The sequence below is a fragment of the Pholcus phalangioides genome, unplaced genomic scaffold, assembly GCF_987345545.1.
Source record: "Pholcus phalangioides strain wild (caught in Gottingen) unplaced genomic scaffold, Ppha-v1.0 ptg000015l_1, whole genome shotgun sequence".
NCBI lineage: Eukaryota > Metazoa > Arthropoda > Arachnida > Araneae > Pholcidae > Pholcus > Pholcus phalangioides.
The window spans coordinates 17016610-17044519 of record NW_028301608.1 but is presented as its reverse complement, the minus strand read 5'-3'; the positions used below and the strand labels follow the sequence as shown (position 1 = coordinate 17044519).

At 36.3% G+C, this 27910-nt stretch overlaps 2 protein-coding genes across 2 annotated transcripts in view; one reads left to right on the top strand and one right to left on the bottom strand.

The window, feature by feature from the left end:
• LOC149075576 (uncharacterized) overlaps positions 1-23989 on the bottom strand; it is a 39834-nt gene extending 15845 nt beyond the window's left edge. The window contains exons 1-11 of the mRNA XM_089243062.1: positions 23734-23989; positions 18747-18855; positions 17366-17442; positions 16815-16949; positions 15348-15416; positions 15002-15207; positions 13893-13959; positions 10658-10735; positions 10003-10134; positions 8344-8401; positions 1424-5383 (exon numbers count right to left, since the gene is read on the bottom strand). Coding sequence (XP_089099188.1) covers positions 1424-5383; positions 8344-8401; positions 10003-10134; positions 10658-10735; positions 13893-13959; positions 15002-15207; positions 15348-15416; positions 16815-16949; positions 17366-17442; positions 18747-18855; positions 23734-23832 — 4990 coding nt within the window. The 5' untranslated portion in view covers positions 23833-23989. The remainder of the gene's footprint in view (positions 1-1423; positions 5384-8343; positions 8402-10002; positions 10135-10657; positions 10736-13892; positions 13960-15001; positions 15208-15347; positions 15417-16814; positions 16950-17365; positions 17443-18746; positions 18856-23733) is intronic.
• Positions 23990-27496: 3507 nt separating this feature from the next.
• LOC149075574 (ubiquitin carboxyl-terminal hydrolase 4-like) overlaps positions 27497-27910 on the top strand; it is a 52824-nt gene continuing 52410 nt past the window's right edge. The window contains exon 1 of the mRNA XM_089243061.1: positions 27497-27792. Coding sequence (XP_089099187.1) covers positions 27698-27792 — 95 coding nt within the window. The 5' untranslated portion in view covers positions 27497-27697. The remainder of the gene's footprint in view (positions 27793-27910) is intronic.

The following is a 27910-nucleotide window of genomic DNA, read 5'->3' as shown; positions in this document are numbered from 1 at the left end:
TCAGGGAAGTGTCCTTGGCCCCATACTTTTTTCACTTTTTATCGACAAACTCGATCAGGGTATCGATGGAATTACTAGCAAATTCGCAGATGATGTGAAGCTAATGGGGGTAATCGGGAATGAAAGCGATAGGGAGTTGCTCCAGACCAACTTAAACAAGATTGCAGCATGGGCAAATGAATGGAGCATGACGTTTAGCGTAGATAAGTGCATGGTCGCTCATTTTGGTTCGAACAACCCACGGTTCTCTTACGAGTTGAATGGTGTCACTATCCCGGATGCAACTAGAGTCACCGATTTGGGAATTCTCATTGACGAGCGACTTAAGTTTTCTGAACATTGTTCAGCGGTTGTCAAAAAATCGAATAGAATGCTTGGTCTCATTTTCAAAAAGGTCTCTTCGCGTTCTCCTAAAGTCATTCTTCCGCTTTTTCGAGGCTTAGTTCGTCCTGGACTGGAGTATGCTGTAAGGTTTTGGAGACCATACCTACAGAGGGACATAGACTTGGTTGAAGGGGTGCAGAGAAGAGCTACGCGTGTCCTTATTGGCACACAGGGCTTGAGTTATGAAGAAGGACTTCATTTTTTGAATATGTTTACATTGGATGAACGCAGGTGTCGAGGAGATATGATCGAAGTGTTCAAAATTTTCAATGGGATGGATAGGATGGACCATGAACTTTTAGTACACCGCCAATCGACTGCTTTTACAAGGGGACACCAGTATCGATTGGTGAGGGACAATGCAAGGTTATGGTGTCGCAGGGAATTTTTCTCCAATAGGGTTGTTAATAAATGGAATAGCTTACCCCCGGAGGTAGTAAATTGTAACACAATTGACACGTTTAAAAAGAAATACGATAAACATGTTGGGGTAAATCGGGAAGCTATCCATTCTTAGAATAAGACAACCATAAGTATTCTTTATGGGCATTGTATAATATTTTATCATGTGTATATATTGTTTGTAATTTGTGTTAATTGCATTTTTAATTGGGTTGCTGTATTTTTGAAACATATGACAACCATATTTTTATGGGCATCTTTTTATCAGCCACCTCGTTGGGCATTTTGCCTGTTGTGGTGTTGTATTTGTATTTGTATTTGTATATATTCATCCCATCTCTACCCCATTTATATGAAGTCGTTTTCAGTTTCAATTACCAGACCAAAAGGAGGACCTTTATTGCAAGGTAAGGTCATTAAAAAGATGTATTCACATTTTCACTTGTGACCGTGTAAATGGCACAGTCTCCACCCACATTTCAAATGAATAGATAAAAAATTGAGAAAGGGTAAGATTAACATGCTAGCTTTGATGTTACATCATCATAAAGATTTATGTCATTTTCTCACACATAATTTTTTGGCCGATTTTTTTCCACACAACAAATTAAAAGAGCAATAAAACAACTGAGCTCACCATTCTCTGCTGCAATAGAGATTTCCAAATTATCTAACTCAACCATGCTTCTTCTAGCATGAATCTGTTCTTTTAAACGTGCAGAGGGTGGAGGGCGGATATCCATGTCATCATGGGATCTTCGTTGCTCCCATGACACATGCTGCTTCTGTTTTCTTTGCAGAGTATCGAAATAGACACGATTTCCAACTGTTGCTACCTTGTCTGCCACTAAACTGGAATCGTAAGACTGAGGCCACATTTTCATTGCTGGTTTTTGGGGTTTCGGGTTCTGATGTAGAACAGCATAGATACTGACATCTGACTGAGAACACTGTATGGCTGGTGCTGTAGCAGATTTTACAGCATGGTGATAGGATGGCCCACCATCTCCCCACCTTTGACTTGCCACTGCATCAATATAGTCCCTTTGAGCATCTGCCATGTTTTCATAATCTGGGTATCTGTTCCTATTGCACGCCAAGTTCCGAGGTGGTGGGTCACAATTGGGAGGCCTGGGTCTCTCTCTTATGGTATGGTAAATATGTTCTCCATCTGAAGTCTTTGCATGACTTTTATGAGTTGCTGACTCAGCATGTTGACTTTCAGACATTTTTTTTACAGCGATTGGATCACAGTTAGGCAAAGGAAATGATCGAGTCATAAGATGGTCACTATGGGGAGTCACATGATCAGCTCTGAACTTCTGTGGCCAGGGAATGTTAGTCTGCTGTTGCTGCCAAGGCTCTGTACTGGACTTAACACCCGTGGAATGGCTGTCGACGTGATTAGAAGAATTTTTTGGCGAGGCCACAGAGACTAAATAACGTCCACCTTCTCTAGCAGAATGTTTCGCAGATTCTGAACTGTGATGTTTGACATTATCACATTCAGCAGATACATGTCTGTAACTCTGGCCGTATGTCCTGGGAGGTTTAGGTGGACCAGGTGGATAAGGCCCAGAAGCTAGAACAGATGTGTGCCGGGAGGTACCATATAAACTCTCTTGCGTCTGTGGAACATATGATGGGTTATGGATACGCTGAGTAAAGTTACTGCTATGTTGCCCATACAAACTTTCTTTCTCATTCCTCGAATCCTTGTTGGTTACTGAAGTGCCAGTGTTTAGTGTTTGATACAAATGATGGCCTGAAGTTGACCGTTGAACACCATATATTTCTTCGCCACTTTTGACAGAGAAGGGTTGCTCATTTGATTTATATGGATATGCACAATAAGGTTTTGGCAATGCAGCTTTGCTAATGAAACACTCTCTCATATCGTTAATGAACTTTTTATGAGACTGTGTGCCGTAATTTGATTTGGGATCAACAAATTTGGAAAGGTAGTAATTTGTATTTTCATACAAATGAGATTCCGCTTTCCTCAGCTCTGCTGCTTTCTGCTTCTCAGAAGCAACTTTTGCATCTTCGGGTGTCTGCCTGGTTACAGGAAAATATCGCGGATCAGATCTACTCACTGGTCCAGTAGGATTAGAGGAGCTTGCAGTAGATGTTTTTGTGGATTCTGAAACTGTACTAGTACTTGTTGTGGAAGACGTACATGATGCATCAGCTTTTGATGTTTCTAATTTTGATTCTTCTTTCTTTTCCGTGTGTTTTGACTTTTCACTCTGTGATGACGAAAATTCTTTTGATAACTTTTCATGCTTTGAAGAGTGATTTCTTTTGGACTTAGGAGGAGGACTATGCAGCAAGAGGTTCTTTAGACTGTCTTCTTGCTGTTGAGCTTTATGACTTTTTGCATTCTTAGATGAAGAAGATGATGATGATGATGAATGATGAGCACTTTTTGATGAAGAATGAGAATATGTTCCAGAAGACTGAAGGTGACGAGAGGAAGAAGTTCCTTTGCTTTTATGATCAGATGACTTAAGTTCTGATGTTTCCATCGGCTGTGAGAGTTTTACTGGTTGGTTGCTACTAATGAACACAGGAAGCTGGTCTTGAGCATTCTGCGAGGAGTCATCTATGTAGGATTTTCTAGATGCCAAATCAGAAACAGCTCCTCGAGGAGTGTTTCTTACCTTTTCTTCAATCTGAGATATATTCTTCTGAGACACAGGATGTGCATTTGAATACTTTACTTCTCTTTGAGATTCATTGTCATCTATTTTTATAGGCATTGAATTTTGTTTCATGCAATGACCATACATGGTGTCTAATAATGTTTTTTTCACTGTACCCTTTGGATGCAAGCTATCTTTTTTCACATCAGGAACAATTTCAACACGGTTATTTTCAATACTCATTTCTGTAGTTTGAATCCCATCATTGGTTTTTGACCCATACTTTGAAATTTGATCCAAATTATCTTTATGTCTGCTTTCTTCATTTTTACTGACATTACCAGTTTCACTACCACTAACAGAAGTCAGATAGTTCTCACTTTTCGAAGAAGCAAGCATTTGGCCACTGTTCTCTTTGAAAGTATCATGACACTGCTTAGAATAATTTCCAGTTTTACTTTCTTTCTTTCCTTCTCGAGTAACATGGCTTTTAGATGAAACCTTCTTAACAGGAAGATTAGGTGGGTTGTCTGAATTAATGGAAGAACTGTACTGTTTGACTCTCTGGTGAACAGAGCTTTTGTTATGTGCATTACCCTCAATGGAATTACTCCCGATTTTGCCATGACCATTTTCTTTCACTTTGTCTGCTACCTGAGGTGAATTACCTTGTCCAAGAAAACAGAAAATCTCATTTTCAAAGTGATTGCTATTTGGCAGACTGCGTGAGTATTGACTTTCTGGATTCTCAACTTTGGAATGTACCAAAACTGCACCTTGCCATGGACTTGAATCTCTACTCTTATCCTCAAACACACTATCACTATTGCTAGTATGGAACTGATTGGGACTTGACGATAAAGTGACTGTAGAATTTTTACAACTGACTAATGTACTGTATTCTGGCTCTTTTTCTGACGAATAGAGCTGAGATGAGTTCCACAATGTGTTATCTGCAGTTTGAGTAGATAAACTAGACACATTTCCAACAGATGCAGATGCTGCAGATACTTCCATCTGAGCCTCATGAGCATCTGGTACGGAAAATGCTCTAGAGTGTCCAATATAATGACTATGGCTCCTGAACAAAGGTCGTCTTCTACGAGAAGACTCTGAGGGAGGACATTCTGTATTAGCAGATGGAGTTGCATTATTGGTCTTCTCGAAGAGTGCTTTCAGCTTGGCAATGCTGGGACGACGAATGACTGTAGCTTTGCCAACTAATTTGCCAGCATGATGAGATTCATCGGCTAAAGAGCGGTCTGAACTGGAAAAGGATGTTGCTGATGAAACATCCCTCTCATGATGATCTGCACTGTTAGAAGAATCAACTGATACAACTCCTAGCTGCTCAGTATTCTTATTGTCCAACACTATATGTCTGGCCCTTGACAATTCCTCCTGCAATTGTGAATCACTGATTATCAAGTTTTCCATGGGTTTAACATGTTGCCTATCTGGGTGATGCTTTGTTTGAGAAGTTTCTATAGCAGACTTTGTTCGATACAGCTCATTCCCACTTTTCATTGTTTTTGTAAGATAGCTGAAACCAAGAGACTGATTTGATACATCCAACTGCTGTGCTGCTTTATTCCAACCCGATATCAAACGCTTCACGCTCTCTTCACGGCAAAGTTTGTGTAGAGTTCCAGAGTTTCCTGACCCTGGAAATGGAGGTTCTTCAGATCCATCTGATTCACTGAGAATTTTTTGAGCTATGGCAGTTGCTTGATAGTCACTAGCCGAAAAAGTGCTGAGATTCATTGTATTCATACTTGAACCACTGGATAAAAGTGAGGTAATACTTTTGTTAGGAGTTGTTACATTTGTATTTTCAGTAGAACATTCCATTATAGAATGGCTCTCCATTTTTCCACCTTTCAATGGTGAATAAAGTGCTTGTGAATCTCTCGTACTTTCATATGATTTCAGCATCATAATCTCACTTTCACCTGTAAAATTAAAATATGAACTCATCAAATCAAAATAAAATGCATTCAACAACATAACTCAAATTTGATAGGGTGAAATAAAAAAGCTAACACTTTATTAAAGTCACATATAAATTTTTAAGACTGGAACCATCCAAATAACCATACCATACAACTTTTATTGGTGACTAAGCAAGTAGTATAGAATTCAGACTCAAAACAAGATTTTAGTCTGATTCTGTACATAATGGCTTAATTACTTAGAAGAATTATACAGTTATCAACTTTTTATATTCATTTATACAAAAATTGCCACGTTTTCAAGACAAATAAATTCAATTGGTCGAATGGTCGACGCGTTTCGGCTCTTCAATGGAGAGCCGTCATCAGGACCTCGTGGTCAGAATTCACACGAATGAGTTGTGGAGGGGTGATGTTTACGTCTGGTCGTCCGAAGAGTTCGCCTTTGTATTTGCTGCGTCCGAGTGGTCTTTGGATGCGAATTGGGGAGCCATCTGTTGCAAAGTGTTGAAAGTTTTTTCACGACTGAGGTTAATAAGAACAAATACAAAGGCGAACTCTTCGGACGAGCAGATGTAAACATCACACCTCCACGACTCATTCGTGTGAATTCTGACTACGAGGTCCTGATGACGGCTCTCCATTGAAGAGCTGAAACGTGTCGACCATTCGACCAATTGAATTTATTTGTCTTGACAGCAAATATTTTGAGGAGCAGAATCAGTTGTAAGGCGCATCACATCATAGCTACCCAATCTCTTTGCATGAGATCGATCAGCATCAAATAAAACTTATAATGTAGTGCACTCTAAACTCTTCTATTTGTAGAATAAAATTTAGGTTTAATTTTTTAACAGGAGGAATTTTAAACCATGTCAAACTTATATACTGCTACATTCAAAAAGTTCCAAGACTGATATTATTATGAAAGAATGAATACAGATAGAACCTGTTTATTTGGTGTTTCCTCCGAAGTAACTACCTTGTGCAATTATGCAAATTGCTTCTAAAATATATCTCCATTCTAATATATGTGCATTCATTCTTCTAACAAAACCCTGGAACTTTTCCCCAATGCCCAACCCCATCTCCTCTGTAATCACCGTAAAATTTGTTAATCGCAACAGTACCCAATTATCCAGGGAAAAAAATTCTTTTTTTTACTCAAAATAAAGTGTTCCACACGAAGCTGGGCTGGAAGAGATCTCAGCAACAGGATAAGTGCAGTGGCAAAGTGCATTTTAAAACCTGAGAATTGTTGCTCCTTAAGCAAATTCTTTATCCAAAGAAAAAGGAAAAAGTCACATGGGGCAAGATTAGAGGAATATGTTAGTATTATTCATTAGGATATACATTAGTATACGGTAGTGAAAGTATTGGAATGTGATGTTATGATAGGTAATCTGACACCAAGAAGGACCTGCGAATCCTTAAACGTCTGCATGATTTGTTGAGAAGCAAGTGACCTATTGCAAGGAAGACCTGTTTGGAAGTTCAAGTGTCATTGGTACTCATTCACGACATGGCTCACAGGTTCCTCCTAGCCAGATTGCCTGTCAAAAACCTCACATCATAATACTTTCACAACCAGCTCATTCCCTTCCCCTCTCCTTCGATCTGGCACCATGTGAGTTTTTCCTCAGAAAAAGAATTTACTTAATTGACAACGATTCTCAGGTTCCGAAGAAGTACCGCAAGCAGTGATGAAGGCACTGGAGGGTGTGACAAAAAAAAGCTTGCAATCCGCATTTACATCTTTATATGAACAATGGCAAAAATGCATTATTGCACAGGGTAGTTATTTTAAAAGAAACCAAATAAACAGGTTTTATCTGTATTCATTCTCCTGTTTCAGTAATGAAATAAATCTTGGAAATTTTTGAACATAGTAGTAATATTCATCTTAGTGATATACCTGCATTCATAACATCTAAGGAGAGCATGAGTGAAGAAGATATGAGAAGGGCAACGGGGACATTGCACTCCCACCCCCCAACATCAAAGAGTGTGCAGTTGACCTAATATATGAGTGTCCATGTATTGGCATTATCATCATCATTGCCATGCCCCCCCCCCCCCTCCAAGATATTCAAGTCTATTTCTGCTTATGGATGAGAGTTAATTTGTTTAGACTCATCAGAATGAGATAAAGCATGATGCATCAGGGAACATCAAGCAATGAAAGCAATCATGCATTTCTATGGTCTAATGATGTTACTATGCACCACAAGAAAACTAATATGGCATAAACAATTATAAGTCTCAATTTGTTTTTTTAATTAAAATGCTATTTTCCATGATTGCATGGAATTTTATGATTCACTACCTACAGCAATATAATCCTAATAGGGCAGAGATTCTCAAACTATGCGCCGCCAATCTTTGTCAGGGACACCTTGGAGCTGCAACCCTGTCAAAGGTTTTTCAAAGAGATTCTTTATTAAACTGCTTAGGGAAGCCATGGATAAGTGTGAATTAGAGAAAGGAATGTGGGTGGAAAAAATTTGAGAACCCCTGTAATAGAGTATTAAAATTATATACTAAAATGTTCATTCGATTAATCATACTACCTTAACCCTTTAACCAGCATAGTAAAAATTAGTAAACTCCCTGTAAAATGTTGGGGTTTTTTTGGCGGGGGGAGGGGGGTTATGAAGTATGCGTTCTCTGGATTCTCGCAGGTGCAAAGTAAGGGGTAATAGAGAAAAGTTTTCTATTGAAAAATCAGCTCTATAAAATATCTGGGCTTGTCATTGCTAAAACAAAAAATACTTTTAAGAAGGGGATATACCTCATCAATGCCAGTGAGATGGTCAATTCATTTGATTTTCCCAATGGCTCTTTTGCAACAATGTTGGGAACACATTTTCATCTCACAATTATGTGCATACATCTTTAAAAAAATTTTCAGAAGGGAATTTATTCATAAACTGATTTTCCAGAAGAATAAAAACACTCACCATTTTTGTTGGTTTTCTGATAAACCTCGGGTTCTAGAATATCTTCATAAAGCACTTCCTGTGTAAAGAACAAAAATGGATGATAAATAAAGAAATAATTCAAACTACAGAGAAATCCTAAGACCTGAATTCTGACAATTCAAAAGAGACAATAGAGCTCAGTAGGATATGGGACCTCTCTCTAAAAACATAAGACCCTCTTCGTTCAATGGCCAGCAAGACAAGCGATTAAATACCTAGACTCCTTTAGTCTAATTACAGCATTCCAGACTCATGGACGATACTAATATAACATCAATTTCAGTAAAACAGCAATTGCTAAGCTGAAAAAAAATAATAGCTACATACGCACTGTGATCACTAGCTGTTAGAAAGTCTTAGACTTGTAGCTAGCAACAGAATCTTCTATTTGAGTATCTTCAAGTTAGCATGAAAAATAGAATTAACTCGTACTAATAATGGTCCCATTAAACAGAGAAACTCTTACTAACGACAATTATAGCATGCATTAAATCAGTGGTTCCCAAAGTGGACGACAGAAGTTATGGATTTAACATGGGATCCTATGGGTTCAGTTGAGTTGGGGAGCGATGAGAGTAAAAAATTTCTGAAGAAGGGGGTGATGGAACAAAAAGTTTGGGATTAAATTATTCAACTAATCAGGAAAAACAATGATTTCAGAAGGATTATTGTAAATCAATCTCTCCTCCCTTAGCTTCTAATTATATCACAAAAACAATGAGGGCATTTCATGTAATTCTGATTAATTTACAGCAGTGTTTTTAAACCTTCCTGAATCCAAGGACCAGTAAAATGCTTGAAACAACTCAACAGTTCCCTTGTGTCCTGTATTATAAGAAATTACTGTATTTTTGGTTCCGATTCATGCATTTGTCCTATTTTTTTAACAAAGCTTATTTGAATTTGTAACATTTACTCATATCTTGAATAATGAAAGTTCCATCTTTAAATTACATTATAATAAAATCCCATAATTTTTCCTCAATGAAATATGTTTACCTAATCATTTGAATAGGATTTTTTTTTTCCTTGAAATTGATTAAGGTTTTTTGCAATAACACTCTATTATTTCCCCCCTTTAGCAACTTTAACAGTATTTAGCAAATTTGTCATAAATTGCATATTCTAAATATCCAGTATTTAGGATTGCAACTACATTTTTCCTGCATTTTTCTCTATGAAGTGTCATGAACCTCAGTACAATTATTAATTTTTATTTCAACCCAGATTGATACTGCTAATATCAAAAAAAATTACAATAATTAAATGATTTTTCATTCAGTTCAAACTAAATTATCATCTGTTTGTGGGCCACTTAAGTCATCATCATGGACCAGAGGTTGAGAAACTCTTATTTACAGTATATTTCTATCATGATAACTATATTTGCTAGTCTTAACAAAAAATGAAAAAAAATGTTGTTTGTATATGAAATTGTTTGACTGGATCAAAATTTTGATTTTGTGAAAACTGATCCAAACGTTCTGAGTCATTTAAAAAAAAAGTCTTGCATGCATTTAACATGGTTTAGGATATTTTATACTTGACAATATATTGTGTACTTATACAAATATGCAATAGTGCTTCAGCCACTTAAAAAAATATAATGTAATAACACCTAAAATAAACCATCCTCACCTCAGGTTGCAATTCCCTCAGGATAAGGGGTTCACCATCCTCGTCCAAGTTTTCATAAGTGTGACTATCAATAACTCGAAGCTGCTGCTCAAACAAAGATGAAACTGCTTTGTGGACTAGAACATATTGCTCCTAGAAATATTGAAAACATAATTTAGAATAAGAAATATCTTCATAACTATCTCTTGTGATTGTTCATTTTAATATCGAAGATATGTAAATTTATGAATTATAGATTACTGTTACATAATTTGCAGGTGAAAATTTGGCTACCTTGACAAAAGAATATTATTGTATAGCTTACAGCGACGTGGAAATTTCATTCATGAATGATGAATTCTTAACGAATGCAAGGGACAGTTTGCCACATTTAAGCAGGAAAATGTTTCTGATTTTCCTATATGCCCACTATAAATCTTTAAAAATTATTTTTAACAAGTTAATTTTGAAAATATGTATTTTTCGTATTCCAGCCTTTCAAAAAAAAAAAGCTACAGATAAGGCACAGCAGCATATAATCTGCACTAAGAAGTTCCAATGTTTTTTAACATATAAATCTACTGGAAAATAAAGTCAATACTACTAGTTCAAAATGGCAAACTTTATAAACAAAATTATATCAAAGAAACAGAATGAAATTGTGATAAATCGTTACCTTAGTTTGCACCATAGCAATACGTTGTCGTCTCATGTCTGCTATCACATTGTACAGATTAAAAGATTTTGTCAACTTCTGCAAAATAAAAATACAAAAATTTGAAATTGATTGGCAAGGTGAGGAAAGGAAAAAAACTTACAAATTACAAAAAAATTCAAAGACGTTTATTTTCTAACTAGTCCATTATTCTGTGATTGGCCAGGATTGTTGGATAAAATATCTATTACAAAACCTGAAAAAAAAAGAGCCTGTTGGTTACATTCGCTTGAATGTAACCGATGCGCTTATTGGTTTCATTTTTTTAGTTTGTAAAAGAACTTTTATCAAACTTTTGTAGTGTAATCCTAACTTAAGATACTAATATGGTTGAATTATATTAATGACATTATAGCATCATGATAAAAACGTGGAAACTGAAGACTCACAAGCATGTAATCATAAGCATACACTCCCTTACCTATGAACAGACACTGTTACGAACAACCATCTACAAGTCAAAATATCACCAGAGCAAGGGTCACTAATTTGTGATTAGAAACAGGTTAGTCCCATTGAAATATAAAAGTTAAGGGGGCATAATATTGAGGGAAAAAAGTTTTATTTTCACAAATGAGGTTGGTTGCGTTAAAAAGTTTATTATAGTCAAACTCGGTTATAATTGGTGGTTCGTGCTGATCCCCATAGAGAATAATGTTAATGAACCTTACTTATAACATCAATGAACTCAAATATAATTTCACATCTCTTAACATTTTATGGCATTTTTGATACCTAACGATAAAAATATATTTTTAAGAAGTTTGGTGCTCCAACGTGCTCCTAATTAACATGACCCATATACAAGACACTACTTAACTTTCTCCTAATTTTGCCCTTTCTTACTTTTCCATTACAAAGTGTCCCATTTTCCCCGGTTTTTCAGGGATGAAGAGCTTACTTTAATTAGTAATCTTTACTAGAATCAGAGATGAAGGCATTCTGCGCAATTTATAAATTGTGTAAAAATTAATGTGACTATAAATATTCATCTTGCTTATTTGCCAATTCCCCCTCCCCCCAAAAAATATATTTTAAATTACGGAATATTTTCTAGTACTGTATTTCTCACCAAGGGTTATTGGTTAGCAATATTTGGTGATTTCTCTGACAGTTGGTAACATCTTTTGCAAGAGTTGGTGATATCTCGTGTTTATTACCCAGTTTCTCTCTTGATCAAATATGGTTTGATCAAGAGAGAAACTGGATAATCATGGTAATCATCTGGGTAATCATCTTTCATGGTCTAACCATATACTAGAAGTCAGCAAATCATTAAACTCCTATATATACATATTTTCGAAAGCAAAGCATTTCGTACCTTTTAATGTAATGCGCATGTTATATTTTTCACTTTTTTTCTCTAAATTAACTTATTGCGTGGAAGTATGGTCCTCTGCCACTCAAACATCTCTACAACCCCTGATAATTGCTCAAAAGAAAATATTGAGGGTAATGAGCTTTGCCTCATTTAATGAGCATACGGCTCCTCTTTTTAAACTATGGTGAATTCTTACGTTAGATAGCTTGGTAAAATATTGATTAACTATAATAACCTATGAATCACTACATAAAGTAACACATATTCCCTCTTTTCCTATCACTGCACATGGATATCCAACAAGATTCTCCTCTAGAAACTGTATCCCGACCCCTACAGCGAGAACTAATTTCAAGAAAAATACGGTTTTCTTCCGAGGTATTCACATTTGGAATTCTCTGCCATTGAGTGTTCGAAATAAATTTTTAGCATTGTTCAAAATGACTGTATTTAACCATCTTCTGGATGAAAATCCCTTGGAATGAACAGTTCACGCGTGCTCGTCTGTGCATATGTACAAAAGCACTTGTTATCACTGATAAGAGGTTTTCTTTTCCTTCACCCCCCCCCCACCCTTCCTCTCCTCTCGCCAAAAACTATTTTATTTTTAAATCCAATCTTTGTAATGTGTTTGTAATCTTTGTAAATGTTTCTCCCTTTATACATTGTTTTTTTTTTCTTTATTTTCTTTCCTGTTCTCCATAACCAAACTGTTGAAGGGACATTATCGGATGTAATCGGCATGGGGTCTCCCATTCGTGTCCTTATCAGCACCTCTACTTTATCCATACTTTTTTTTATCTTCCCCCCCCCCCATCAATGACCCTTGTAAAGTGATTTGCTTGGTCTTTCTTAAAACATTAATTATTTTTGCTGGCTCCTTCTTCTGAACTAATTATACAAACAATTATGAACTTTTCACAGAAACTCAGATAAACTCCTTTGTTGGTGAAAGCAACTTTCCTTCTTTTTCATTAACTGTGGTTAGCAAAGTACTGCAATAGCAATGTCACATTAACAAATTAATGAATGGGAAGACAATAAATGAAATTTAAACAAATATGAAAATTATAAACATAATAAATAATAAACAATGAAAAATTAATTTATCCTGATATCAAATTTTCTATATCAAATAATAAATAATTTCGACAAGTAAATTTAAGTGAAACAATAATTCAATTTGGTTATATGGATAGTTAACATCAAGTGTAGATTCTATTTATTTTAATTGTTATTTTTGTCTAGCTTTTTCTCTGTATTATTAAAAATTTGCCATTGAATTAAAGTGAAAAAAAAACGTGTAGAATGAAATTCTCTTTTATCAGCTTTGGGTTGCCATAATTCATTTTTTAATTTAATAAATAAATATATTTACACCTACTTGGCCAATATACTTTGTTCTTTTTATCTTTCTTTCAGGTCAAAAGAAATAAAATTTACGTGTATCGCAAGAGCAAAGATGTCATAGGGTCGAGAGCATTTTACTAGCTTTTAGCTATTGCTCTCTTCCCTGCCCCAGCTTTCTTCACCATATTATGAATTAACTATTTTCTACCGTGTCCATTCAAACATTTTTTCTTTCTCTTTGCATTTTCTGTCAAATATTGTAAAATATGTAATTTAATTGTAAACTCTAATTTGTATAGTATTATTGAAATTGACTGGGAACAAATAAATTATGTTATGTTATGGTCACCCTAATCATAATAGCATTGCAGCTTCTTGCACAGCATCTGATTACATGTTTCATCAAAAAAACTTCTCGAAAACATCGACTGATTATAACAACAAAAATTAACAGAATCTTCAATGGTGTTACCGCCAAATTTGACGGTATTTTGTGTGTGTGTGTGTTTTGAGATTTATACTTACCCCCATTCGCATCAGTCCCCAAACATAATCTATTGCACATATTGTTCCAGTTCTACCGCAACCAGCACTGTAATAAAAAAAAAATATGCATGAATGATTCAATATAATAAGAAGGTAGAGATGTGAGGTGAGAATATTCTCCTGGATGTAAAAATTGGAGAATAATCGAGAATATTTTTCTTTTAAATAATGAAAAAATCTTACTAGTTCTGTTTATACTGTGAAAAATGATTCAGTTTCCACTGCCGGAAACATTTAAAGAAAAACAATTTTTGATCATAATCATCCCACAATGGCAACTTTTATAGTTCGGGAATTTTCTCAGAATACTTTCTTGATTATGAAGACAGATTTAAAAGTTTGGTAATAAAGATTTTAGAAACCTTAAGAGTAAAACCTTAAAAAACTATTTTAAAATTAGATAAATTTTCAGAAATTAGTTCAATGCAAAGAGTAAAACTGAAGCTGATTGACAAAGGACGTTATTCTTATAATCACCTTCACTCTAAGGAGATACAGACCTGTAATTTTCTTCAATGTACATACAATTAAATTCTGTATCACTCATATTTCTCTGCAAGTTGTGCAATTCAGCCATAATGGTTTCATTTTATTGCTTTGAAAGTTTGATGTTGTGGGCTACAAACTTCAATATTCCCCAGTCTTCTTGATGGGAAAAGAGACGGGGACAGAGAATATTCTCTATGGAAGGACTACTATTATAAATTAATGGAGACCATCTCTATGAGAAGGTAATTCAAGTGTTGTACACAGCACAGCACATTATTCTAAGCATGGAGAAGTGTAGTTTTGTAATACCCTTTCCCAAAAAAAAAGTTATGAAATTTTGAAATAAATATACTTATAAAAAAAATTTGATATCAAAATTCAATTTCACAGGAACATATGTTGAATGAAAAATTTTATGGCTGTATATCATCAAAATAGATATATTTCAAGGATTTTTATCATGATCCATGCAGCAATGATCAATATGGGGGATGAAGAAGGACTTTCTTTTTTCCTTCAAGAGAATGCAAAATGGGTAAGCTAAAAATCTGATACATTAGAATAAGTAATGAATAATAAAAGAAAGAAAATTTCATTACCTGCAATGTACCAACACAGGAACAGCTTCAGATGCTTGGCAATCCCTTATGAGCCGTACAAGTTCTAGGATGGGCTGCACAGAGTTAGGAACACCATGATCAGGCCAAGTTGTATAATGAAATTGACACAAGACACGCTCCTCATTTTCCCAGGAAGCTTTTAATGTTCTAACCAAAAAGTCAGGACATACCTGACGCCATTTTACCTATATTGGTTGGGGGGGAAAACAAGTTAATCAAAAAAATTTATCACTTATTGATAATTATATCATATCGATTTGAAATCACATTTTAAAAACTGAGAAGCAGATACATTGGTCCAATTATACTTAATGAAATCACTCACCAATTCAACATTAATGTTTCCATACTGTTTCTTTTCATCTTCATTCGGCCAATAACACTCACATTTATACTATAAAAGGAATAAACTGGAAAATTGTATTCAGTTCACACAAACACATTTTCACTTTTACTTGCACATGAGAAAGAGATGTGATGATTAATGCTATGAATTAAAATTAGGCATGACATTAGGCCTTTTCTCCCTTTAGGCCCCTTTCTCCATTTTATAATTTCCCCTTTCTCCATTCCACAAGGGAACCATATGGTCCCCTTGTGGTACTGGGATACTTCAAGGGGGCCACGGAAGAAAATGGAGAAAGGGGCCATGACAGGTGGTTTGGAAAGCTGAGAAGAAAAATTACGGTGTGAAGAAATAAAGTTTTTATATTAGTGACTAACACTTATAGTGAGAGAGAGAATCCAACAAAACCACCCATAAAACCAGGGCCTTCTTTAGGGCATGGACCCATGGCCTCACCACCTACATTTTGCAACAAGTTCCCTAGGATGTGGTTTTTCTCAAGTCCCCGGCTAAATTTTTCAGACCCCCTTCCCTATATGAAATTTATTGTATGAAAAATAAAAAAAATAAAAATATGAAAACCATATTAGGCCCCGGGCTGTAGCTCTGTCAGTCCCACTCTTGTGAGGGGCCTCATGCCCATAAGTGACCCCACCTTATGATATTTTGTATAGTACAATTATGTACTATACAAAATAAATAGTACATAAAACAGCTGTTTATTTCCAGCTAAAGTATGGGACTACTATAGCATCACTTTGCCTAAGGAGGGCCCCCCCCCCCCCATGATATTGAGACGGTCCTGATAGAACTCGGACTAGAGGGGAGATCAATAAATTCTAGGCTACTGGTCTGGAGGCCAATTTTCTTTGCAAACTTTTCGTTCAGTATAAAATCACTGAAAAAAATCATTTCAATACGTATAAAGTGTCTTGCTTCTAGATGATAGTTGAAAACTCTGGGGGTAAGACAGGGGAGCCACGAGAAAAAAATATGGTTCAAAGGGGGCCACTGGCAAAAAAAGGTTAAGAAACACTGTTCTAGATGACGTGATGGTGTGTGTGTCTCCTTTCCCGTAAACTCTAAATTGAGCTAATTTCGAAAATTGGTCATTCTAATCTGATTGGTCCCTGCCAAATGCCAATGGTTTTTAATTTTGATAATCAACCAGTACCCATAAACATTCCTTAAAGCTACAAAAAATTACAAAAACTAAACAGAATAAAAATGACCAATTCTTCAGAAACAAGACTGGTAATCAATATAAGAAAGGGAAAAAACCACTAATGATACTTAATTAAAATAAATCTTTTATGAACTGAATGTCATGAAAAGAATCATATGATTAAATAACAAGCTCATTAACAAATGTTGACATATAAATTTAATTTTAAATGTGTAGAATTATATCCAACAAATGAGATAAGATAAAAAATTGGAGCAAACCTTTCCAGATTCTTGTTCATTGCATGCCATAACGATGACTTGAACTTCACATTCCCATATCATCCGCCAAAAGTCCACCACTGTATTCGGCAATGGACCTTGCGATGCAATATAGGCCAAAGATCCACTAGCTCCCTGTAAAGAAAAATACATTTTAAATTGTTTGATCATATTTGTTGCACTACAGTCATTTTCTGCACTCGAGTGCTAATTAGACCGGGACCTACAATTTATTGCCAATTCCAAACAGCAGGCTTGTTTTTATACTCATCGAGAGGTTGGTGCACTAATTCCTCGATGTGGGACTCCCTGTGGTAGCAATTTTCTTCTATGGTCATGTCACCTTTTCTGTTGTACCTATGTCAGGAAAGTTTTCTGACAAGGACGAACCAGGTATCAAACTCATGACACCTCTAAACATCCTTTGGTACTTTAGGCAAGTATCGTATTGACCTAAGCTACCATACCCAATATATTTTAAAAAACTGCCAAAAAATAAAACATAAATGTGCCAAAAATATATATTTATATATGCATTTATTATATCATACCTTGATATAGTTGGCATTGATAAAATCGGAACCAGGCACCCCAGGATAATCCGATAAGACAACTCTCGTACAATCATCTAGTGAAAATAATAATTGCATGAATAAATCATTTATAAATTAGTAAAAACCATAAATACCAACAGGGTTTGCCTGTAAATTTAAATCAACTTGATTTAAATCATGACTAAAATACTTGTTTGTTTTTTTTTAAATCATTGATTTAAATCCCAAAATTTAAATTCCATTTTTCCTTTACATAACTTTATTGATACTAAAGCAAATTAACCTAGTATGGTATGCATGTTATTGTGTATGTTGTAAAGTTCTTAATTAAAAGAAGTATAAAAGATCTTTGATGAATACGGACTTGAGCTTGATCCCTACATACAGTGCAGAAAGAAAGTTGTTCTCTTTCTAGATTTTGTGCTTGGGAAAAATTACAAGAAAATATAGGGAGCTACAAAAACTGATATAACTACACTAAGTATTTGCAATGCATTACAATTGGGCACCAGAGTTCTCCCTGATAAAAAAGGAAAAAAATTAGTTTTAAATAAAGCCTTGAATTCTTTGCCCTAATTATTGATTCAAAATAATAATAGATGTTGTACCAACATATAAATATCGTTGGACTTTAGACTTTTTCACTTTTCATATTAAAATTTCTACTTTGCTCATTTTTTTTACCAAAACTCATTAAATCTCTGAAAGAATAAAAATGTGTAAATTATTAAGCAACATCACGCAAATCAGAAAGATAATAATAAATGCATCCATCAATTGCTCAAGAAACAATCTTGTTAATAGAATATGTTTTGTATTTAGTTGATGATGAATGACCCTTTGGTTGTACATCAAGTGAATCAAGAAACCTGTAACGTAGGCCTATGTGATATTGAATTTCCACCAGGCATTCACTTTAATGAAAGGGGGGGGGGAACAGAGCCCTCGAAGGAAGTTAATTCGGTCTAATTAATCTACAAAGTTAATTCGGCCTCAACAACCTTTCTCATGTTACATAAACAGATTTTTTGTGTTCATATTTCTGTTTGTAGTTCATTCATTAATGCTGAATTAGATTTGAGAGATTAAGTGCAAAAAAAACAGGCAGCTGATATGCATTCTTAATGATTAACTTATTATAAATCTTAAACAAGATTTGTTTTAATTAATAAGCATTCAGTTAATTAAAATAAAAAAATCTGTTTTTTTTTGCACTTTGATTGCCAATTTTACTTTTTTACATATTCATATATAATTCAAGATTTTTCAGCAATTAATATTAAGACAATAGTATTTGGACCATTTCTACAGCTGCTAATTTTGAATTAATGGTCATATTCATTCTAGGAATATTATAAAAACTCAAATTTATCCTTACATGGAAGTATGTCCTTGTATCTATTCTTTCGCCTGTTAACATCCTTGAGTCCCTCAGAAGTTGCATAATCTTTATCATGTTTCAGCTGTTCAGTCAATCCTTTCAACTTCTAAAAATATGTGTGAAAAATATCAAATTTTAATCTAAAAATTGTCTTCTTTTAAATACAGAATTCAATACAATAGTAAAATAAAATCAGTACTGAATTCACTGGTAAAATTTTATATCGAAAAATATTTTAAAAAAACTCAATCTAACTTTTATAACTCGGAGCAATATCATTTTTTGGTAAATTAAAATTTCATGATAATTCATCTATCAATTTAAAGGTCTACTAATGTCAGGGCCGATCTTAGAAATTATACCACCTGAGACGAATAATATTTTGCCACCAAAAAAAATCTAATATATTTGTATCCATTGAGATACAAATTTACCCCTCAAGATGATTTAAATGACAAACTCTGCAAGAGTGTCGTAAAAAATCTGACAAAAAAAATACCACCCCTGTAAATATGTTGCTCTAGGTGGCTGTCTCATTGCCTCCTGCTGTCCCTGACTAATATAATTTTCTATATAGTATTGCATATAGGCCTATACAATTGCACCAAGAAATTTCTTTGGGTAAATATTTTGCTAGTGCAACCAATATTCTCTCTAAGCATGTAGCCTCTGTTACCGACTGTCTAAAATTTACATATATGTAAATATGCATCTGTTTTAAAGTCACTATTTTTGTCATTCTTTTTGCTGCTCACTCTGATCCAGTCCTTCTCTAGCATGGTCGTAATGAGAGGACCTGGGGGTCTGCTCCCCCTCCCCTGAAATGTTGGAAAATGACTGATGTATATGGAATATACATATAATATATACATATGGTATAAAACATACTTAAGTCTACTGTTCCACTCTACTGTTAAGTCTACTCTTTGGTAATCTCGCCACCGAAATGTCATTTGTCCTCCTACAAAATGAATTTCTGCCTACAGCTCTGCTCTCTAGGTCACTCGGACACTCTGTAGATCACATAGTCATTTACATGCTTGCAAACCGTTTTAGTCACACACATGCTCTAGATCCGGTGTTCCCAAACTGTGCTCCGCCACAGATTTCTTGATGCTCCATGAAGAGATTGAAAAATAAATCCTTTTCCCATTAAAATTTACATTTGTACTAGGTTAAAGCTGGGAGCAACCTTTTTTGAATCAACAAAAGCAAATGTTTTTAATATGACAAAATCTATCGGAGCCAAACATCTGAGGTTTTGTTTTTGAACTAAACTGCATTTATTCAACCATCAGGCACAAAATTGCCTGACTTATTTCTTCCTGGGTTGAGCCCATGCATCAAGACAACTCTGCATCATGCCATCATTGAATCACAATGAACTTGTATGATTTCAATCCACTTCACCAAACACCAACTCTGGCCGTATTACTATATTTCAATTTACTGCCATTAATGAGATGGGTTTGAAATGCAGGCGCTGTCTATCTGTGGTCGCCAAGTTCGTTAGGGGAAAATATCTATATCTTCTCTAGGGTTTGAACCCTGATTTCAATCTAGCATGTTAGATGATAGTTTCATGCAAGCTTCACCATATTTTCAGCCTTGCAATGTAAAAACGTCCATGTAAGTTCAAGATTCAAGAACACACATGTTAAGTAACTCTACCCCCCATCTCATGCCTTTGTGTGGCACCTTGGGGCTACTAGTAACTGGGAGAGAAAGTCCAAGACATCACTATTGTCAGTGAAATCTTTCGCATCTATATGCTCGGGCAACGTTTCTTGGGAGAGTTGCTGTCTCATTTGATCTGATGCAGAGATAGACTTGGGGGCACAATGATGATTGTTGGGGAGAGGAGGCAATGATGATTATGAGTTCTTATATATGTATATACATTAGATCAGTTGGCTCCGTCTTTCAAGCGAGGGGGGGGGGACAATGCCCTCTATGCCTCCTCCTGTATCTCCACCCATGATCTTCTGATGAAGGATGTGTTCTGAAGGTCATTTGTGATGAACTTGCTCCAGATTATCCTCACAAACTATCATGAGACACACACCCTGCCACACACTCTGCCAGTGCCACTCATCAATTAATTCGACCCTCAATTTTACCACATGGGATTGGCTTGCATGTGGGGCATAAGTGGGATGCCCACTGCCCCACATAAACATTTCTCATGACTTGTCTTTTTAAACTGCTCCATTTTTTCTCTGGTCCATTCCACTGGTTTCAGATTGACCCAGGGCAACACTAAGTGAATGGTTCTATCCTTGGTCTTCAGATTATTTCAGAACCTCTGTCACATTGTCCACTTCCTTCCACAAAAAAGCTGCAGTAACTATCAGTTATAAACTCACTCATAGAAAAAGAACGGTAGAATTATCTATCATTCTACCCATTCGTAGAATAACTATGATAAAATAAAAATAAGAGCGAGGAAAATAGTTGTCAGTTCAAGAGACAAGCAATTTCAATAAATAAAAAAATATTCAATCAAATTATATACTTTTCTTTTTGAAGAACAGGGAGCTTTGTCGGAATCAGGACGTATGATCATGACATACATTGAAACTAAATGTTAGTTGCACATAGGTCGAGCATGACTTCTGGCGTCCCTGTGAATGTTTGTGCTCTGCAATGAACTTTTAACTCAGAAAATGCTCCATGACTTAAAAAGATTGGGAAACACCAATCTAGATCACTCTTTTGGTTGCTTACCAAGTCTGTTGATCTCAGCACTCTTTTAGTGATTCACAAGCTTGCACGCTGTTTTGGATGTTCTTTTGTTCCCTCGCTCTCTGGATACCCTCTTCTGTTCCCTTGTTCTCTGGATACCATCTTTTGATCGCTCACTTGCTTGCATACCATTTTGGTTACTCACATGCATGCAAGCTCTCCAGGTCACTCACTGACCTAGTCGCTCACTCTCTTGGCAGAGGCATTTTTATTGTTTTACCACCTGTGGGCTATACAAATTCTTCTGTCCCTCATCCATTTCACCAATTTCGTTGACCACTCCTCCCTAAAATTTTCCGCCCCTTTGAACTTGCCACCCTGGGCTTATAGCTTGATAAGCTCCCTTGTAAATATGCCTCTGCCTTGGATCCTAAAACTATCACGCACTACGCATTCAACAAATAAAAAACCTTCAATTTAACACAGTTAAAATATCTTCTAAAATATAATTGAGCAAGAGACCCTGTCAAGGTAAACTTTATCTCTCATTGCAATTTCTAATAGGAATTAATTCATTTCAGGGCCCGACTTTGACTTGATGGGGACCTTCAGCAAAAGCGGTATTGGGGGCTCCCTCAACAGTGGTCAAAGAAGTTTGGTACGTCAGCAAATACAGTATGTTATTTGTAAATGCATCAAAAAAGGATATGCACTATTGTTAATGAGAAATGCAATGTATAAAAGATCGTCCATGAAATATCTTGCAATAAATGCTTTTTTTCACACTCCCATATTAGCGAAATCTTTGATATTGTCATCAAAATCTAATTTTTGAGTTATCTCAGCTTCGATATAAGATAAAGAAAAAGCTAAAGATGAAAATGTTTCTTGTAAAAGACTTGAGTGAACTAACGATTTTTAGTTTTTAGCAAGAAGAATGATCTTTCTCTAAAAATAGTTTGATATCTATGACGTTGTCAATGATGATTCAGTGCTGTCTCAACATTTGGGGAAATGTCTCTTCTGAACCTCTAGTGTTACTTAACATTTGTGGCATTTTGTCACGAACCTGAATCTAGGATGAAAATTGTTGCATTTCATCTGAAAGTGTTTACAAGATAGGATGCATAAAGTTTTGCATCGTAAATATATAGAATCTTAATGAAGATTTTAAGGATTTCATGTCCACTTTTCTTTAAAGCAGACGTTTTGTCTACTACTGCGGTAGAACATCTCTTCCAAATTTGGATTCCAACCCATCAAATCCAAAGCTGCCATGTCCCACCAATATTGACACGCCAATTCGTCACCTCGCTAGTCAAAAAAGTTACCATTGAGGAAAGATGCCCACCACAATAGTGGATGAAACGTCTGCTTTGAAAAAGCCTGGGATACGATGTAACAGCCCAAGAGGTAAATTTTTTTGTCATCATTTGCATAGGCGGAGAATTCGCTTAGACTTGAAAGTCTAGGGGGGGGGGGCAGGTCCATAGTCAGAAATTTTGTTGGGGGAGGGGGGGACAAAAGTGATAGAACAATCAATTTGGCCATCTTTTTCCCTTTTTTCAATCATTTTGTCACATTTCGGGGGGGGGGGCAGACCCCCGAATCCTCCCCTTCACTGCGCCTTACTGGGGGCACAATGATGATGGCAATTCATATATACACATATATATTAGATCAGTCGACTCCACCTCTGACACTGGAATGGGGGGGCCTACTCCCATGATTAATCATTTCCAAAATCATTTTACGACCTAAAATAATGTGAAATTCAGGAATCGAACAAAAGACTGCGGCACATTGAAACAGTTTAGTCATGGAGTTAATAATGCAATAGGTGCATTATACATGCTATGTAAAGTCTATTACTGATTGGTATAATACTAAAATTGATATTTAATATGGTTTGCTAATAATGGGCACTACATTTTTATAATTTGATTTGGTAAAATTCTTTGACTTTCCAAAATTTTATCAAATGAAATTAGTAAAAATTTGAGTAAAATATATGCTATTATAAATTCTGGCCCACATTCCCCCCTCCCTAAAACATGACGCCCATGTTGCCCGTGCGGAAACCGGGCCCCGATTAATCTCAAAATCGTGATTGAGCTGCAATCACTTCACACCTATTAACACGTGTAATCGACCTGAATATTTAATAGCTGACTTAAAAGTGGGACATGTAAAAAATCCACATCATCAATCACTTTAATGCAATTATTATGATTGACAAGAAAAATGAAAAAAACACATGATTTTTCCCATAATTGTATTGAATTCGTGGAGAGATTACCTGGAAGTCAACTTCGTAGAGATCTTTACCCAATTTTCGCTGAGACTTAAGAGTGTCTACATGGTTCAAGAAATTTTTTAGAATAGTTTTCAAAGACATAATATCCAATGTTAAGCTTTCTCTGGATCGACATCACAACGCGGCATTTCTTGTCTACGCGTGTATATTTAGACATTCATGTGAGAATGTTTTTTGAAATTCGTGTCATTCATTAGACATGCAGTCGCTACCTTCAAGATCGCAGCAATCAACAAAATATGCGAAATATGTACCCCGACACCCCACCTTACCCCACCCCCTTCGTCGAAGATGCTTGTTTCCGTTTTGGCATTCCTTCTCTACTGTCAAGGCTACAGCGAGCGGTACTGACGCGAAAAACACGTGATCCAATCAAAACAGACCTTTTTTTCTAGAAAATGTTTTCTATACATAAAACAATCTCTGTGATTGGCTCACTTCTCACAACCCAGGTACGTCATATCAAGTGTCATCAAAGAGTTAAAGGGTTCAGGTGGTTCTTATAGAAATTAACTTTTCAATATGTGCTAGTTTAAAATCCTTGAAAAAATTAAAAGGAAAAACGTTTTAACATGCATTGAAATTCTGTAATGTAACTACTAATATAAATTATGACCACACTAGGGTTACCAGGTTCGAAATCTGAGAAAGGAGGACGTTTGTGTACCCACCCTTGGTAACGTCACTTTTCTCCATTTCTATAACAGATGGCACCACTTTACTGACAAAAAATTACGGTCATTATAATTTTCCCCGTTATAATTTGTGACGCTTCCCCCCCCCCCCATTTGGCTTAGGGCCCGGTTGCTCCAGCCTAGTTACGGCCCTGGTCGAAGCATGTAAAAAAATGTAATTAGGAAAAAAATATGAGAGCGAAAAAAAATTCCCCAGGAAAAAAACAATAATTCTGGAAACCTCAATAGAGGAATTTATACAAAAGGGTAAATTTTCTAAACTGTAGGTGGACGCTTAAAACATCAAAAAAGAGGACGTAGTAGGACGTCTGTTGACCCTAGACCAGTGATTCCCAACGTGGGCATTAACGTTCCCGGAGGGCGATGGAATGTTCCAGGGGGCGGTAGAAGGGGTTAAGGCGCGTATACACTAGCGCGCAGATCTTGCAACGCACGACCCCCTGCAGTGGTTCTAATCCGCTCGTGGGTACACAAACTTCCTTTGTGTTCGTTGAAAAAAACCGATTCCAGGTGGGTCCGGTGAAAACAGCTCAAGAATTGTTCGCAACACCGTACAAATTAGCGAACAACCAATTACGAATGCTTTCATTGCATGATCCGCGCGCTAGTATATACGTGCCTTTAGATTTTGTTGGGGACGATGGGACAAAAAAAGTTGTTAAACTATATGCCATAGACCAGCGGTTCTCAAGCTTTTCTGACTCGCGGAGCGCTTTCCAGTGTATAATTGCTATGGCGGAGCCCTGTTTAACTCGAAGCCCTTTTTTAGTATATTATTTATATGGCGGTACTCTTTAGGCCTCTTTTTTTTGTTTGTTTATCAAATTTATTGATTTCCGTGGAGCACCGGTTGAGAACGGCTGCCGTAGACCATGAGCTATGTTGTCAGAATTGTGCTTGTTTCGTGTTCCTGCTGCCATCGTCTGTTCCATATTTTAAAGTGAAAATGGTAAACACTAATCTGCACATGGAGGAAGAAATGAGGGTGCTCCGCCCTCCTGAAATGATCTGGATTTTTTTAGGGTTTTTTTTAATTATCATTTCTTTATTTTCTAACCGGTTTGCTTGTGCAGTGCGGGAAGGGTTGTACGTTACTGAGTAGTGGTAAAATGATTACTTTCGCTCAATCACTATTTTGTTGGTGATTGTGGGTTCGAACCCAGATTTTTTGTATCACCTTTTTTTCGATTGTATCACTTGCACAATCAAACCTGTACGAAACGGGCCGGGCGTCTTTAGAGCAGCATGAGCCCCTGAACCAAGTGAGTTTTCCTGAGAGGGCCCTACCAAACAAATTCTCGAAAATTTCAGACAGATTTCATTTTTGTGAGGCCCCAGTGTATACACTAACGCGCATATTATGCAATGAAAGCATTCGCAAATGTTGATCAGTAATTTGTACGGTGTTGCGAACGATTCTTGAGCTGTTTTCACTGGACCCACATGGAATCGGTTTTTTCAACGAACACAAAAAAAATGAAAGAAACACAAAGGAAGTTTGTGTACCCAAGAGCGGATTAGAACCGCTGCAGGGGGTCGGGCGTTGCAGGATCGGCGAGTTAGTGTATACGCGCCTTGAGGCGGCCCGGGAAACGGAACATCAGCGACTGAAATAATATTCCATTTTACGGTACCGGTCCGATATATTAAAGGTATAGTGTACTAGGGTACCATTTTAAAGAGGTATATACAGGGTGGGCAAAAAGTCCGTAGAAACTTTGAAAATTCATAAAAACCGGCAAAATAGCCGAAAGGAAAAACTGTTTGCAGGTTAGCATCGCTAGGTCACGGGGATTTTTTTAAGACAGGAAAAAAAAAAAACTCAAAAAACAGTTGATAGGTGGCGCTGGTACGAGTGACTTCGATGGAAATATGCAAATGAGACGATTATAAGAACTTGGTTTACAACCTGCTGCACTCTGCCGTTGCTAGATTTGTGACTCGCCTGCAATGTGTTATCCCCTGTGGTGGTTGGTCATGTGGAACGCATACTGCTGTAATAAACTATTTTTAGAGGCATTCTGTTCGTTATTTGCGTATCTTTTCTTTGACTTGTGTACGTCAGCGCCACCTATCGGCTGTTTTTTAGTTATTTTCCTCAATCTCAAAAAGTTCTCGTGACCTAGGGATGCTAACCCTGCAAACCGTTTTTGATTTCAGTTATTTTTCCGGTTTTTATGAATTTTTAAAGTTTCACACTGACTTTTTGCCCACCCTGTACAAAAGGTATATATAAAATACACACACATAAGCATTAATTAATAAAGGGAGTATTTTTCAATTCCGTATAAAACAGGTTTAACCGCGCAATGATACCTCGACTAACAAACGTCTCAGCTTACGATGTTTTGACTAACGAATCGGATTGCGGAACCAAATATCTTCGTTAGCCGAGGTATCACTGTATTATTGCAATGTATGAGTTTAAGTGCCATCTATTTTTCACAAAAAACAACTAAAAAAAGAATTTTTTCAAAAGCAGCCATTTTGAGAGCATATTTCTCCGACTATTCCCTCAGCCTGGGAAGATGGGGTTAACACAACACCATACCAAAGATAGTACCACCATAGAGGAGGTATAGTAGGCTTCTGTGTCTCCTTTAAGAGTCCACATTATTTCTAGAGTAAAATGTCCCTTTTTTAAAAAAATATGGTCATGATGTCCAGGGCCATCTTGAGAGGATCATGGACCCCGGGCCAAGTAATTTTTCTAAGGACCTTTTAGGCAAATTTGCGAAAATTTCAACCAGATCTCATTTTGATCCCTCTGCTGTTGAGGCCCCTGCGTGCCCAGATGGGCTCATGCCAAAGCGGTTCCAGATTTTTGATCTTTAATGCAGCTTTGGCCCATGCCTTAAGATGGCGCTGATGATCTCTTAGCATAACGAGTGAATGACGAATGTTGTAGAAGAACACAGAAAATCTCAAAAATAAATTTTTATTTATGTGTTAAATATCATTTCAAATCTATGAACGGAAATTTAGTGATAGGAATGAGGAAATATATGTTTCATAAAATGATGGAGGTGTAGTAAATGTCCAATTAACGTACAGCTAAGTTCGAAATAATGTGTGCACTAAATATGAAATCCATCGTGATTGGTGTAGAATCGTCTCTCACCAGCATCACGCTACAAAATTGAGCGACTCCTTTAATATCGCTTTCCGAATTCGCTGAAAAATGCAGCAAACAACTTGGGAGTATTCTAGGTGAATGATGTCACATTCGATAATTTCTTTTTTACTGAAAGATGGCCGAAGGATCGTCTAGCGTTCCGGACTTGGAAACCCAAAAAAATGAAATCGCCAACATTGCCAAGAAACCCCTCGAGAAAAACGACATCTGGTAAGAATATAGTTTTACTGGGAGAAGCAAATAGAGTGAATAAACAATATACTTGGCTCCAATAAACTCTCATCTCCAGTCTAGCCGCCGCGTACTTGTTATTATGATGTTATTTTAT